Source organism: Chamaea fasciata, unplaced genomic scaffold, assembly GCF_029207755.1.
Source record: "Chamaea fasciata isolate MVZ Bird 193981 ecotype frontalis unplaced genomic scaffold, bChaFas1.0.hap1 SCAF_9, whole genome shotgun sequence".
Lineage (NCBI taxonomy): Eukaryota > Metazoa > Chordata > Aves > Passeriformes > Sylviidae > Chamaea > Chamaea fasciata.
This window is the reverse complement of record NW_027094094.1, coordinates 32,089,349-32,101,628: the sequence shown is the minus strand read 5'-3', so window position 1 is coordinate 32,101,628 and position 12,280 is coordinate 32,089,349. Positions and strand designations below refer to the sequence as shown.

The window sequence follows — 12,280 nt, the reverse complement described above, 5'->3', positions numbered from 1 at the left end:
CAAACCTGTTGGCTGAAAGGGTTTCACCACCAGAAAGTCCCCAGGAATGTAGAGGATCTTCCCAGGAGAGTTTCAGAGCTTCCAGGACAAGGCCATGACCACCTTGAGCCAGTGTTGGTGGCAGGCCTCTCCTGAGCTGCCTCCCACCAGCACTGCCATGGGCTGCCATGACTGGGGACAACTCCACAGTCCCTAAATCCCTTCTGCCCTTGGTAAGTGGTAGAACTGGGGCCCACGGGGAGAAGAAAACATATTCCAGGTCTGGATTTAGGATTCTTGTAGGGCCTGACAGCTAAACAACTGTAAATGTTTAATAAGCTTCAATAATGTGTACCAATTTTGTATGCAATCTCCTTAATTCTTCAGAGAATCATCAATCAGATAATTTTGCCTCTCTTTAAAATCAGTAGGAGAGGATGAATTATTCATTTCCAACCAGCTGCAATCAGTCTCAGAGATCCCCATCCGGAGGAGCTCAAAGCAGTCGCAATATTGAGTCAGGAAAAAGAGAGGGCTTTGAAGAACATCACTGGGAATCAAATCCCTGGGGATGCTCCTGATGTCCTGTCCCATTAACTCTCCCAGTCACCCCACTAACAGTGGATTGGTTTTTTTTTTCAGTAGGACAAGTTTTAGCAAGCCAAGCTGAATTGCACAATTAAAGATTTACCATCTAAACCATGAGCATCTGACCCCAAAAGTCAGTTTTTAGGAAGCATGGGAGAGGAAGTGTTGAAAGTCAGAATTAGGATATCTGGAGAGTCCCTCGTGCCCCAGCACAGGTCCCCTAGTGAAACACCTCGTGTTTATTTGGCTGTCACCAGTGGGCAGGATTTTGAAATTTAGGGGGCATTTTCTTGGGGGTGAGGGGCAAGATTGTCATCATATTTTCTGGGTAGAAAATTCTCTGGGAGAGAAGCCCTTGGTTTTATTTGCTCTGTAACAGCCTCGTGACTGTTGGCAGGCAGCGACCAGCAGCCCTTCCCTGCTTCCCTGCACGCTTTTTTGGGATGCTGTGCCTGGATCCAGCAGCCACTAGGTGCCAGTGCTGTTTTACGCGAGAACGAGCTCGAGCCAAAGCCTAGGAAAAAAAAGAATTTTTCAGGAATTTGGGCACCTCGCCAGCTGTTAAATATAGCACTCACTACTCCTCACAGTTGCTCGTCCCTCTCCCGGGCTGCTGTCCCTCGACATGGAGCCATTTGTGCCCTGCTACGTGCTCGGGAGGAGGGCAGAATTCCACCTTTGTTTTATTTTTGTTGGCGTGGGATATAAACTGCCACGAGCTCGGGAAACTTGTGTCCTCAGGGTGAGCTCCTGCGCACGACCCGAGCACGCCACAGCCTCTCTCCTGCACAGCCTGTCCCTTCCCAATTTACCGGCAGTATTAGGAGATGCTAATTCGGGATCTGACCCGAGGTGCTGGGGGAGAGGGGAGAATCCTCTGCTCTCTTGGGGCTTCGGTGCAGGATTTGGGATCTGTTGGATCCTGTGGTTGTCTGGGGCTCTTTCCAGCATCCCACGGAGGGTATTTGTGTGCAGCCCATCTGCAGCTCTCTGGTTTTTAACATCTCCACAGCCAGGGTCAGATATATGGGGGCCGGGGACCAAGGAATGTCACTCTTCCAATGTTTATTCCTTAAGCAATCCCAAATCTGGACGGGCACAATCTTGTGGATAGCTGGACCCAGGCCAAGACAAATGTCTGAGCACGGAGGAGAGTTTGAGGTGTCCAGGGAGAGAGCAGCCCACCCCAAGCATCCCCAAAGGACAGGAATTGGTGGGCAGGGGCTGTCTAAGCCCCCACCAGCACTTAAAAAGGGACAGCTGAGAACTGGATTTTTATCCAAGACTGAGATTTTGGGGGACACAACAAAGAAGAAGAAGGGAACATCCATCTCGTCAGAGCACCACAAGTAGCACTGAGGGCCAGGCTGACCCCCAGTCAGTGACCAGCAGGGACTGGTGACCCCTGACTGGGATGTCACCTTCAAAGGTCGTTTGGTTTGGTGTGTTGGGGTTTTTTTCGTACTTTTTGTTTTGTTTTGTTTTTCCCCCAAGAAAGGGGAATATGTGAGAGACCCATGAGATGAGATGGTCCCTGGGAGATTTAGCTGGGAAAAGGGAGCCATGCAAGCTCCAAGGTAAAGCAGATCCCTTTAAAAGTCACATCATCCCATGGACGGAGGGGGTTTCAGTGGGACATGAGAGTTTCCCTGTGGGAAGTTCCAGGGTCCAGCCAGCTCCAAGCACAGAGTTGTGTCACCCTCAGAGATGTTTTATTCTCACTCTGCACCTCAGATGAGAGGCCCTGTGTTGTACAGACCTCCAGGAAAGCCCTGGCTGGAAGAAGGGAGATGGAAAATGCAGTCTTTGTACCCCCTGCCTTGCCAGCAGCCAAAGATGAGGCCATCTGCTGATTTTTCTGGGCATAGATCTCATTACTTACACCTCAGACTTGTCTTAGACTTGCTGGTGAAGGGTAGATAAGGTTTTTGGCTTTGTCTTGCTCTCCACTGGGAACCCACATCTCTAGAAACGGGAAATAATGTTTTCTTTAAGTTGGGCTGTGGGTTTGAGATTCCTTGGGAAATCATCCTTGCTCTCCAAAACTGACCAGCCAGCTGCTGCTGAGCAAAGAGGGGATCTCAGTTGTGCCAGGGGGGAAATGTTACAGCACAACAGCAAATTCTCCACTGCCCCGGTTTTGGAGGAAATGAAAGCAGGACATTGGGAAAAGCTAATGAGGGAAAATAACAGAGCTGGCAGAGCTGCTGGAGCCCGGAGTACAGCTGACCTCTTTGGAAGAACAATGTCAAGCTGTTTTGGCAAAATCTCTTTTGGAGTGGCAGGGAGGCCAGGTACCAGAGCTTCCCCCATTTCCTGGGCTCAGGATGTGTCTTGAAAGGTGCAAACCCAGAAGCCCTCATCTCAGGAAATGCTGTTTCTCAGTCATTTAACTCTGACGGAGCAGGGAACTTCTCAGTTGTTTAACTATGATGAAACTTCCAAGGAGCAGGACCTCATCTTAAAAAAGATTTACCTATCAGTGACCTGGCAACAGGCTCTTCTCAAGGTGGGGCCAATCCTTCATAGCCCTAAATGACGGATCTCCCCATCTGCCCCTTATTTTTGCACGGTGCTGTCTCACTATCGATACAACCCCCAAAAAGTCTCCACTGGGATCTGGTAAGGAACAGTCACCACTGTAATAAATCCACAGCAAACCCAGTTCCGGTAGCAATGACAGGTAGATAATTACTGATCAAAGAGGTGCTGGGAAAAGAGGCCAGGAACCCCTTGATTTTCCACTTGGAAGTGCAGAAGTACAGAACTGCTGATTTTCTGCTGCATGTGCTTGGTGAGGGTCATCAAAGTGCATGTGGAACACGCTCCTGAACAGCTTGTGACCCTGCCAGCGTGACCTGGGATCGATCCCTCCGGAGCAAAGTGTGCTCCTGTTTACCACAGAAGTATAAAGGGACTGAGGCGTGTGTTTAAAAAGTTTTAATAATATTTCAAAGTCCAGTGAATGTCCTCAGATTACTCGAAAATCACAGGGTTGCTTCACAGAATTTAGTCCTGGTTCTAATTTGTGTAACGGATGATTGAGATGCCATTTTCCCCTTCATTCCCTTCAAACATACACGATTGTCCTCCAGTAAATGGAAATTGTGATTTTTCACTACACTTCACAGTGCTAAAACTCTATACAAACCTTGTACTACTCGTACAAAAATAAGTGCTTCATGCACACGTTTTTAATACTGCTTCTTGCCCTTTGCTTTGACATCTTTCTGAACTTATATAAATAGCTGAAAAAGCAGACTAAACTTACTGAACACGGTAAGCGAGAAACACTTCCTGCCAACGGTTTGAGAGACTCTCCTGGCTATGTTCCTCGTTGGCAAACACCACTTAGATACAGAAGAGAAAAAAAAAAAAAAGCCACGACATCCGTAACACTCTCGGTTAATCGGCCCTCTGTGACCAGGTTTGTCCTTTGCTGCGAAGCCAAACGTGGCCAGCAGCAGCCGCAGAGGGCTTGTAATACCTTTAGGGTCACCCTAATGAGCTACTTTATAAATAGGAGGGGGTCTAACGGGACCTCAGACTGTACAGCTTATGGGATTTGTTCCATTCTACGGGAAACTGAGTCAGAGGAGGAAAGAAACACTTGGTTCCTGCAGTCACCACCTTGTCACAGACCCTCGTACTTTGCACAGCTTGGGGGATGCACAGGAAAAGCTCCCCTTGGAATGGCTTCTACTCTGCCACATCACAGCACCTAAAACAGGTGAAAAATCTGGGGCCAGATCTGCTGGGTGTCATCAACCCAGTCGTAAATTCTTCCTCCCGAAAGGGTTTTTTTTTGGTCCTAGACTGAATAAGTTCAAGTTTTCTTAGTGTGCATCACTAGGTAGGATTTGTGATACAGGATTAAGGTGTCCACTCTAGTTATCCAGCACTGGATTCCTCCTATATCTCCATAGCATCATTACTCCTGCCTCGATCCCACGGCAAGAAAAAATGGATAATGCCCCTGCTGTACACCAAAGGATGCTCCCAGCATCCCCAAAGGGTTCAAACACAGCACCAGCTCTGGTGCTCTCCAAATTAAGAGGTGCCTTTGCTGTTGGCATGAACCCTCTTCCACTAAATTAATTTTTGCTGGAAACAGAGCAGGCAGCAGCCTTAATTTGATGCATAAAGCCAGGCAGGGCTCTTTCCAACCTGGGAAAATGTTCTTTGGATATCATTTTATTCCTGTCGAGGTGCCTGCTATTACTGGGCCATGGCTGTGAGCTCTCGTGCTCTAATTAAGTAGAGAATTGGCCTTAATGAATGGCACTTTTCTGCTCCTCAGGCTTAAAAGTTCCCCTATTTTTCAGAGAATATGCCATTCGATGGGAAGTGCACAAAAATACACTAGCATTTGCTCAATTTTTGGATATGGCTGGGAGGGAGCAAAGTAAGAGGGAAAACTCTGCTGAATTCTTGTGCCCTGCTTTAAAAATAAAATTAGCATGGAAACCTATTAAAAATTAGCCTCTTGGGCTGGGCAAAAATGTTTAGGATGAATGATTTTTTGCCTTGGCAAAGAAGAATTTCAAAGAGCCTCGAGATGCCTGGTGCTGGTGGCACGGGGGGGTCAGGGAGAGGCAAACCCCCGTGGCCAAGGGGCACCTCTGCTCTGCCTGGTCTGGGAAACTTTGGGGTGGATGCAGGAGAATTCCCGGTGCACAGAGGGGTTTGCTGGGCTACCCCATCCTTCCCCAGTCCCTGTCACAACAGCCACGGGACCAATTGTTTTCAGCACAGGTTGTTGCTTGTAAACACACACACACACACACACACACACACACACACACACACACACACGCGGTGTATAAATATATATACACAAATAAATATATATATATACACCTGAGAACCTCTCATTTCCTGGGCTGAGCTTTTGCTTTCTAGTGTGAAAATCTGATTTTGTACGATTTTTTAAAAAAATTTCTCCTTTCCCCCCCCCACCCCGCCCTTAACATCCCGTTACAAAACTAAAGAGCTACAAGACCCAAAGTTGGACTAAAACGAACCTTTAGCCCACAGATTAGCTTAAAATCATGAGGGTATTGAATTACCAGACTGAGACTGTTTTTCTTTTCCTTTCTGCCTGTGCTGGGTTTGGAGGAATTTGGTTAAAAGGCTCCGTAGCCGTCGCTCCGTGCAGCGACAGCGAAGGCAGGATAGGCTTCGTAGGTCGCATATGTGGCCAAATCCTGTCCCATTGTCACTGCTTGCTTGAGCTGAGTGGCTGTGACAGCAGCAGCTGCGTTGGCAATGGTGTATCCTGAAGGCAAAAAAAAGAAGGAAAACCCTTGGATTAATGGAAATCCATCCCAAACTCGTCATCGCCTGGTAGGATTTGATGGAACGACTTTCGGTGGGAACAACCTGGGCAGCAGTGAGTCTGTTGGTGGGAGTAAGGTTAATAAATTAAACAATTCACGGGAAAATGAAAGCATTTCTTCACCCATGATTTGTTAAATGCAGTGCTGGAAAAACACCCCTCTCAGTTGAGTATTTTTTTCTTGGGTTTTGGTAATTTCTGAGCTAATTATTCTGTGCTCTGGACAGGTTTCCCCCCTGTCCAGAGGGCAAGGAAATAACCTAAAACAGGGGAAATTTGAGCAGGATTCTTGGAGAAAATATAGCTCTGATCCCTTCATGGCCAAAATACAGACAGTTTGGGGCAGCCATGGTAGGGAGACTCCCTCAATGCAACAGCATTGTAGACGGGATATTTTTGTTTTTTTTCCCATCAGTTTCTAATGGAAAATGTGGTTTCAACACTTCCAGATCTTCCATGGGAAGATGTAAGCGTTGGTATTTGAGAATGAATCACTGGGAAAACAGCATCATTTGGGGCTGGTTCCTCTGAAGGCAGGGCATAGCAGTTTGTTAACCAGACCGCAGTGTTTTGTTGTAAAAGAATCAGGAGTTAAGACAAAGCCTAAATTTGAGAAGAGCAGCTGGGGTATCCGTCGGATCTGCTGGACGAGACTCTGCTGCCAAAATACATCTCCCAGGATCCTGTCCGACCAGGTGGGCAACGGGATCAACTCAAGGTCAGCCAGAGCCAAGGTCCTCTTGGTGGGGGAATGGAAATACCGGGCAACAGGGAGCACACCCTGCCTCACTGGTGGTGTCACTTGGCGGAAAAACATGAGGAATTCCTTACAATTTGAATATTGCAGCTCTCCGGAGTATTTTCTTTGCACCGGCAAAGCCAGGTGCAACATCTCCAGCAGGAATTGAGAAATCTGGGACTTAAGGCACATCTGCCACCATCGGGAGAGAAATGAGCTGTGAGCTGGACATGGCCCAAGCTGAGCTTTAGTCCCTGACCAGGGACCAGTGTATGCTGCAAGCAGCAACTTCAGTGCATGTCCATTTGCCAAGCTCCCAAGACAAATAAATAAGGGTGGATGAAAGAAAAGGAGAGATGCTAATTAAGCAGTAAGTGGGGGCTGGATTCAATAAAGAACCCATTTGGTTTCCACGCTGCGGAAGCTGCACAAGCCCAGACAAATTGATTTTTCTGTGGCTTTTGCGGACTCCTGTGGCAGGAAGCCGGAGAGATGTTTTATTTTTTTTTTTTTTAAATCCATCCTTGAGACACTCCAAACAATAGTACTGACTAATGCGTTCCTCATGTGCAGCTTGGCACGTGGTGCTGCCTCTCCATCAGAACTACCGTCCTGCTGGAGAGCATGGCAAATGTAATTCCTGTGTTTCCCAGGATTTCCAAGCTGTTTTGGGCAGTTGCAAGAGCTACTGAGTATAAGTTCTCAAACTGGGAGGAAAATCTGGGGGTGTGAGAGCTGGGATCAGATCCAAACTTTCATGGCAGCATCATTTCTTTGGCAGAAGAAATCCTGAGTGTTGGCTCACAAGGAGCTGGGGGTGCTGGGGGCAGACAGGGAGCCCATGAAGTCACCAGCCATGTGTCCTTGCAGGGAGGATGGTGTCCTCCATCCTGGTGACACCAGGGCCAGGGAGGGGACTCATCCCAGGTGTGGCACTGGGGACGCCAGCTTTGTGTCCTGCGTCGTTTCTGGGGCTCCCAGTTGAAGGAGGCATTCACAAACTGGGAGGAGTGGAGGGCATGTGTGGAGCCGGGATGGGCCTCTGGATGTTGGGATTCCCTGCCTTGGACACTGCTCTGTGTGCTCTGGACACAGTCCCAGCTGTGGCACTGACCTGAGGGGTTGGGGTTGGAGCAGAGCCCCCACCCCAGTGCCCCCAGACTGAGTTGCTCTGGGCTGTGGACACAGACATTTGGGCAGTCCTGGGATAAAATCCTTTATAGGCAATAAAATGGCACAGGCTGCCCAGAGAAGCTGTGACTGCCCCTGGATCCCTGGAAGTGTCCAATGCCAGGTTGGATGGGGCTTGGAGCAGCCTTGGAAGGTGTCCCTGCCTGTAGCAGGGGGTGGAATTATGCGATCTTTAGGGTCCCTTCCAACCCAAAGCAGTCTGGAATTCTCTGATAAAGATGCCGGACACACAAGCAACACGAGCCGCTGTGGGGGAGCACAACCAGGCCAGTCCTTCGTGGCCAAAACCTACTTCATTCTTCACACCCACAAGGCACCAGCAGGAAAAGTGACATTCCAAAAGCCCTTTGCTGTACAGACATGCCCATACCTGGGAAGGCTGGTGCTGCAGGAGGCACCTCTGCCCCCTCCACGGGGATGCCCAGGGTCTGCAGGGTGTACTCAGCCGCGTAGGTCTTGGCCTCGTCGATGTAGGCGCTGAGCTTGGGTGGTGTGAAGGGGTGTCTGTGAGGACAGCACAAAGTTAGCTGGGTTTGCTCTCCCCAGGGCTTTCCTGCGAAATGCTGTGATCCACTTAGAGCTGGCACCATCCCACACAGCAAATGGAAGCATCGCTTCCCTGTGCTGGTGCATTAACAGAGCTGCTCTCCTCCAGGTGCTCTGGTTCCTCGCTGGGGTTATTGACCCTGGCTCTTGTGCTGGACACGACGTCCTTGCACAGTCTGTTGTGCTTTTTCCATCAAAAGGAAAACCCTGCTGTGTTTTTTCTTTACAATAGCCCGTCTGGGTTTTTCTTCACAGCACACAGCAAACAGAATTATAACCATTTCGGTCAGAAATGGTTACAAGGATATTTGGAGTTAAAATATCAGCATGTTCCTTCAAAGTCCCTTCATTTCCCCACCAGGGCTATCGTTTGCTTTCTTTTGTACAAAAAAAAAAAAAAAAAAAAAAAAAAAAAAAAAAAAAAAAGCACCCTTCTGCCTGGTTATGTCTGGCTTTCTGTAATGTTTGCATCAGCAGGGAGAGCACCAAGCACGGCAGACAGCACTTAAGTATACACCATGGATGTTTTTCTCCCTGTATTTTTTTTTAAAGTATTTATAAATATAACTATATAAACATACATCACACATAAATATACATTTAATAAATATTCTAGGAGATATTTTATAAATATTTTTTTTTTAAATGAAAGGAAACGGAGATCTGTGTGCTTGGGACTTTGAGGACAGCTGTTAGGTAAATTGTAAAAAATAAAAAATAAAGCCTAAGCCTCAGAAACCTTCCACAAATGACGTACATGGTGGGGTTCTGGCTGGCAAGGGCAGGGATGGTGATTTTGTAGAGGAAGAGCTGTCTTTGATCCTGGCCGATGGCAGAGTGGAGCTGGTACACAGGTTGTCCCCAGTTGTTTTTCTGGCAGATTTCTTCTAAGATCTAGAAGGAAGAAAAAAAAAAAAAAGGGATTTGTGCTGGGGTTAATTGCTGTGCAGAAGCCTCCTCACTTAGCTCCAGCCCCTGTGCTGAGCAGCTGCCTTCCCTCAAAGGGTTTTCAGGGAGTGCTGGCAGCTTCCTAAAAGCTTAGCAAAAATACAAAATAAATGGCAGCTAGAATACTGCGTCCACCCCGAAGTGTAAGATTAATCTAAATGCTTTATACTTTAAGATCTGTTTAATCCTGAAATTATTCCCAGTTCAGCTGGGCATCTGAGTCCTTTTGCTGATTAGATTATTTCAGTGTGGTTTTCTTTGAATCCTCCTCAGAAGCTCTGTCTCATGGATTTCTGTTTCAGAGGACTAAAGGAACTCGGGTTGCATTCATCTTCTCTGCTCTGCTGCCTCCCTGGCTTAGCGGGCTACCGAGAATGGGAAGTCCAAATAGGCTTCTCTTTAAAAAGAAAAAAGGTTGTGTTTCCATCCAATTAATTCCGCGGGCTTCAGCAGGCAATTGCAGCTTTTGAAATGCTGAACCACGTTGCCCTCAGCCTTGGCACAGCTGATCCCCCGGTAATTGGGAATAGCTGTCCAGAAACGCTCCTGCTTTGACTTGGGATTCGAGGGTTTTTAACCCACTGTCTGTGTGCTGTTGCTGGATTTGGTCACCTTCCACTAAATCAGGTTGCTCCGACCTGGCATTGGGAATTTCCAGGGATAGGGCAGCCCCAGCTTCTCTGAAAAACCTGTATCAGAGCCTCATCCCCATCACAGCCAAGAATTTCCTCCCCAAATCCCATCTATCCCTGTCCCCTGGCACTGGGAAGCCATTCCCTGTGTCCTGTCACTCCAGACCCTTGTAAAGTCTCTCTCCTTCCTTCTTGCAGCCCCTTCAGGCACTGGAAGGCCACAATTAGGTCACCCTGAAGTCTTGCTGTGGTCTACCTCATTTACAGCTTTACATTTGAATGGATTTAAAGCAAAAAAGTAAAATTTAAACCTCACTGCTGCTTTTTATTTTGCCACCACAGCTCCAGCTAAAGTTTAGAGTCTTGCGGTGTAAAATGCTTCATTACATAGTTCAGTTCTCAATTACAGTAGTTCAGTTTTTCACTGTGGCAACACTTGTTCCCTGCTGTCCCAACTTCCTTATATGTCAGTTTTATGAAAACTAATTTCACCTGCCCTAAGGCCCTGCAGAACCATTCCAGGGATTTCACACCTCTAGTGGAATGTGGCCTTATTCATGGCATGAGTTGCTACTAGGTGAGTTTTAAGGTTCCTTCCAACCCAGACCATTCTTTGATTCTGTGATTTGCCGACAAAATAGAGAAAGGGGACTTTTGCAAGAGGGAAAAAAAAAAAAATCCCACTGTCCAGTTTCCTGGGAGAAAACAAGGATGTTTTCATAAACTTTGGCAAACTGGATGCTGTGGCAATTGATGTGTTGAAAGGTAAAGACATGCTTCAAAATTCAGGGTGAAGTTGGTTTCTCATGTTGCTCTGCACAATATAAGGGGAAAAGAGTTACTGTCAGAGTGGGACATTCAGAAACTCAGGGAATTTATTCTGGATTTCTCCTCAGCCCTCATCCATCCATCTGCATCAACACCCACAACCAAACCAAGATCCCCTGAGCTGGCAGAATTCCTGTGCTAGGCTGGGTTATGTCAACGCTTCTTTTGCCACAAATGATTTGAAAATGTGCATTATTTCTCTCTACATGTGCATCGTCCCCTGGTGAAGCCCCAGGTGATGCACTTGATGTATCAAACCCACCGTGGCTGGGAATTCCTTGACCCGCGGTGCTTTTATGGCACAACAGGCAGAACTCGATTAAGGCATCTATGACAACGCTCCCCTGGCACTCATGATGATCTTAACGGTGTTCTCCAACCCCAACCATTCCATGATTCCATGACAGAGGGCAAGGCAGGTGGATATTGCAAGATGCAGCTGGCACTGCTCGTTTTTTAATGTCTTTTGAGACACAAGAATGGGTTTATTTACCGTCTGCAGCGCAAACTCAACGAGCGGCCCGTTTTCCCGACACGACCCTTGGGGATGCGGACACTCTCTTTGGGGCACGTACCTGAGGGGCGAGTTTGATCCCTTGGGGCTTTAGCGTGACGTGGTTCATGGGGGTGAGCTCCATCCCTGGCAGGAGGTCGTAGAGCTTTTCCTCTCCCCTCTTGTCTCCCTTGAGGTGGTATCCGCGCCCCAGGCTCGGGAACGCCAGGTAGCCGCGGCCTCCCAGGCCTCGGACGCCCGCAGCCCCTACAGGTACATTCATGTAAATTTCTAGGAATGTAAGAAGGCATTAAACCGAATCAAATCACGGGAAAAAGGACCCTGATTCTTGCTGAAATGGAAAAGTTAGCCCCGCTTGCTAGGAGGATTGGGGAGCAGGTGGGCAGGAGGTGCCGTGGCCTGGGATAGCACAGGCTTGACACTGACGCCCTTTCTTGGATAGGTGAGGGGTTTTGGGGAAAACCTGCTTCTTTCTGCCCATTTCTCATCTTCTTTGGTCAGTTTTGATTTCAGGACAGCTTTTCACCCAGCTTTGTAGCTGGAAGGCAGAGAGGGGACAGCTGGCATCTTTTTTGTTACCCACCAGTGTAACATTGTGTAATTTCACCTTGAAAAATTCACATCTTACACAATTTCATCCCTATATGAACAAAATCCCTTTTTGGTTCTGCCCCGTTGCACTTCCATTTTTTCCCACTGAACCCTGCTTGGAAGTCTGGGGAGACCATGAGGCAAGAGACGGGTGGGGAGCTATCACATCTGTTCCTTTCCTAATGCAACCTTTAGAGGAGCTGGTTCACCTGTGTGGGAAAAAACCTGAGGAACAAGGGGTATTCCTGCTGCCCTGTCTCTTTCCTGGTGAAGGGACAAAAATTGGCCATCATGATTCTTGCCAGGCCTGTTAGGGTCCAAGCCTGCTGTGGGACTTGTCTTGGGGACACAAGGTGTCATCTTTGGAAGGAAGATCATATGGCAGA

General features: G+C 47.9%; 1 protein-coding gene across 3 annotated transcripts in view; it reads right to left on the bottom strand.

Moving 5' to 3' along the window:
- Positions 1-996: 996 nt before the first annotated feature.
- A1CF (APOBEC1 complementation factor) overlaps positions 997-12,280 on the bottom strand; it is a 30,785-nt gene continuing 19,501 nt past the window's right edge. The window contains exons 9-13 of one of the 3 annotated variants that reach the window (XR_010722338.1): positions 11,365-11,573; positions 9,139-9,275; positions 8,206-8,339; positions 5,637-5,845; positions 997-1,081 (exon numbers count right to left, since the gene is read on the bottom strand). Coding sequence is in view for 2 of the 3 variants with exons in the window: in XM_066191719.1 (XP_066047816.1) it covers positions 5,694-5,845; positions 8,206-8,339; positions 9,139-9,275; positions 11,365-11,573 (632 nt within the window). In the remaining variant the exon portion in view is untranslated. Of the gene's footprint in view, positions 1,082-3,492; positions 5,846-8,205; positions 8,340-9,138; positions 9,276-11,364; positions 11,574-12,280 lie in introns of those variants that run through there. The other 2 variants (XM_066191719.1, XM_066191720.1) reach the window with 2 other exon arrangements.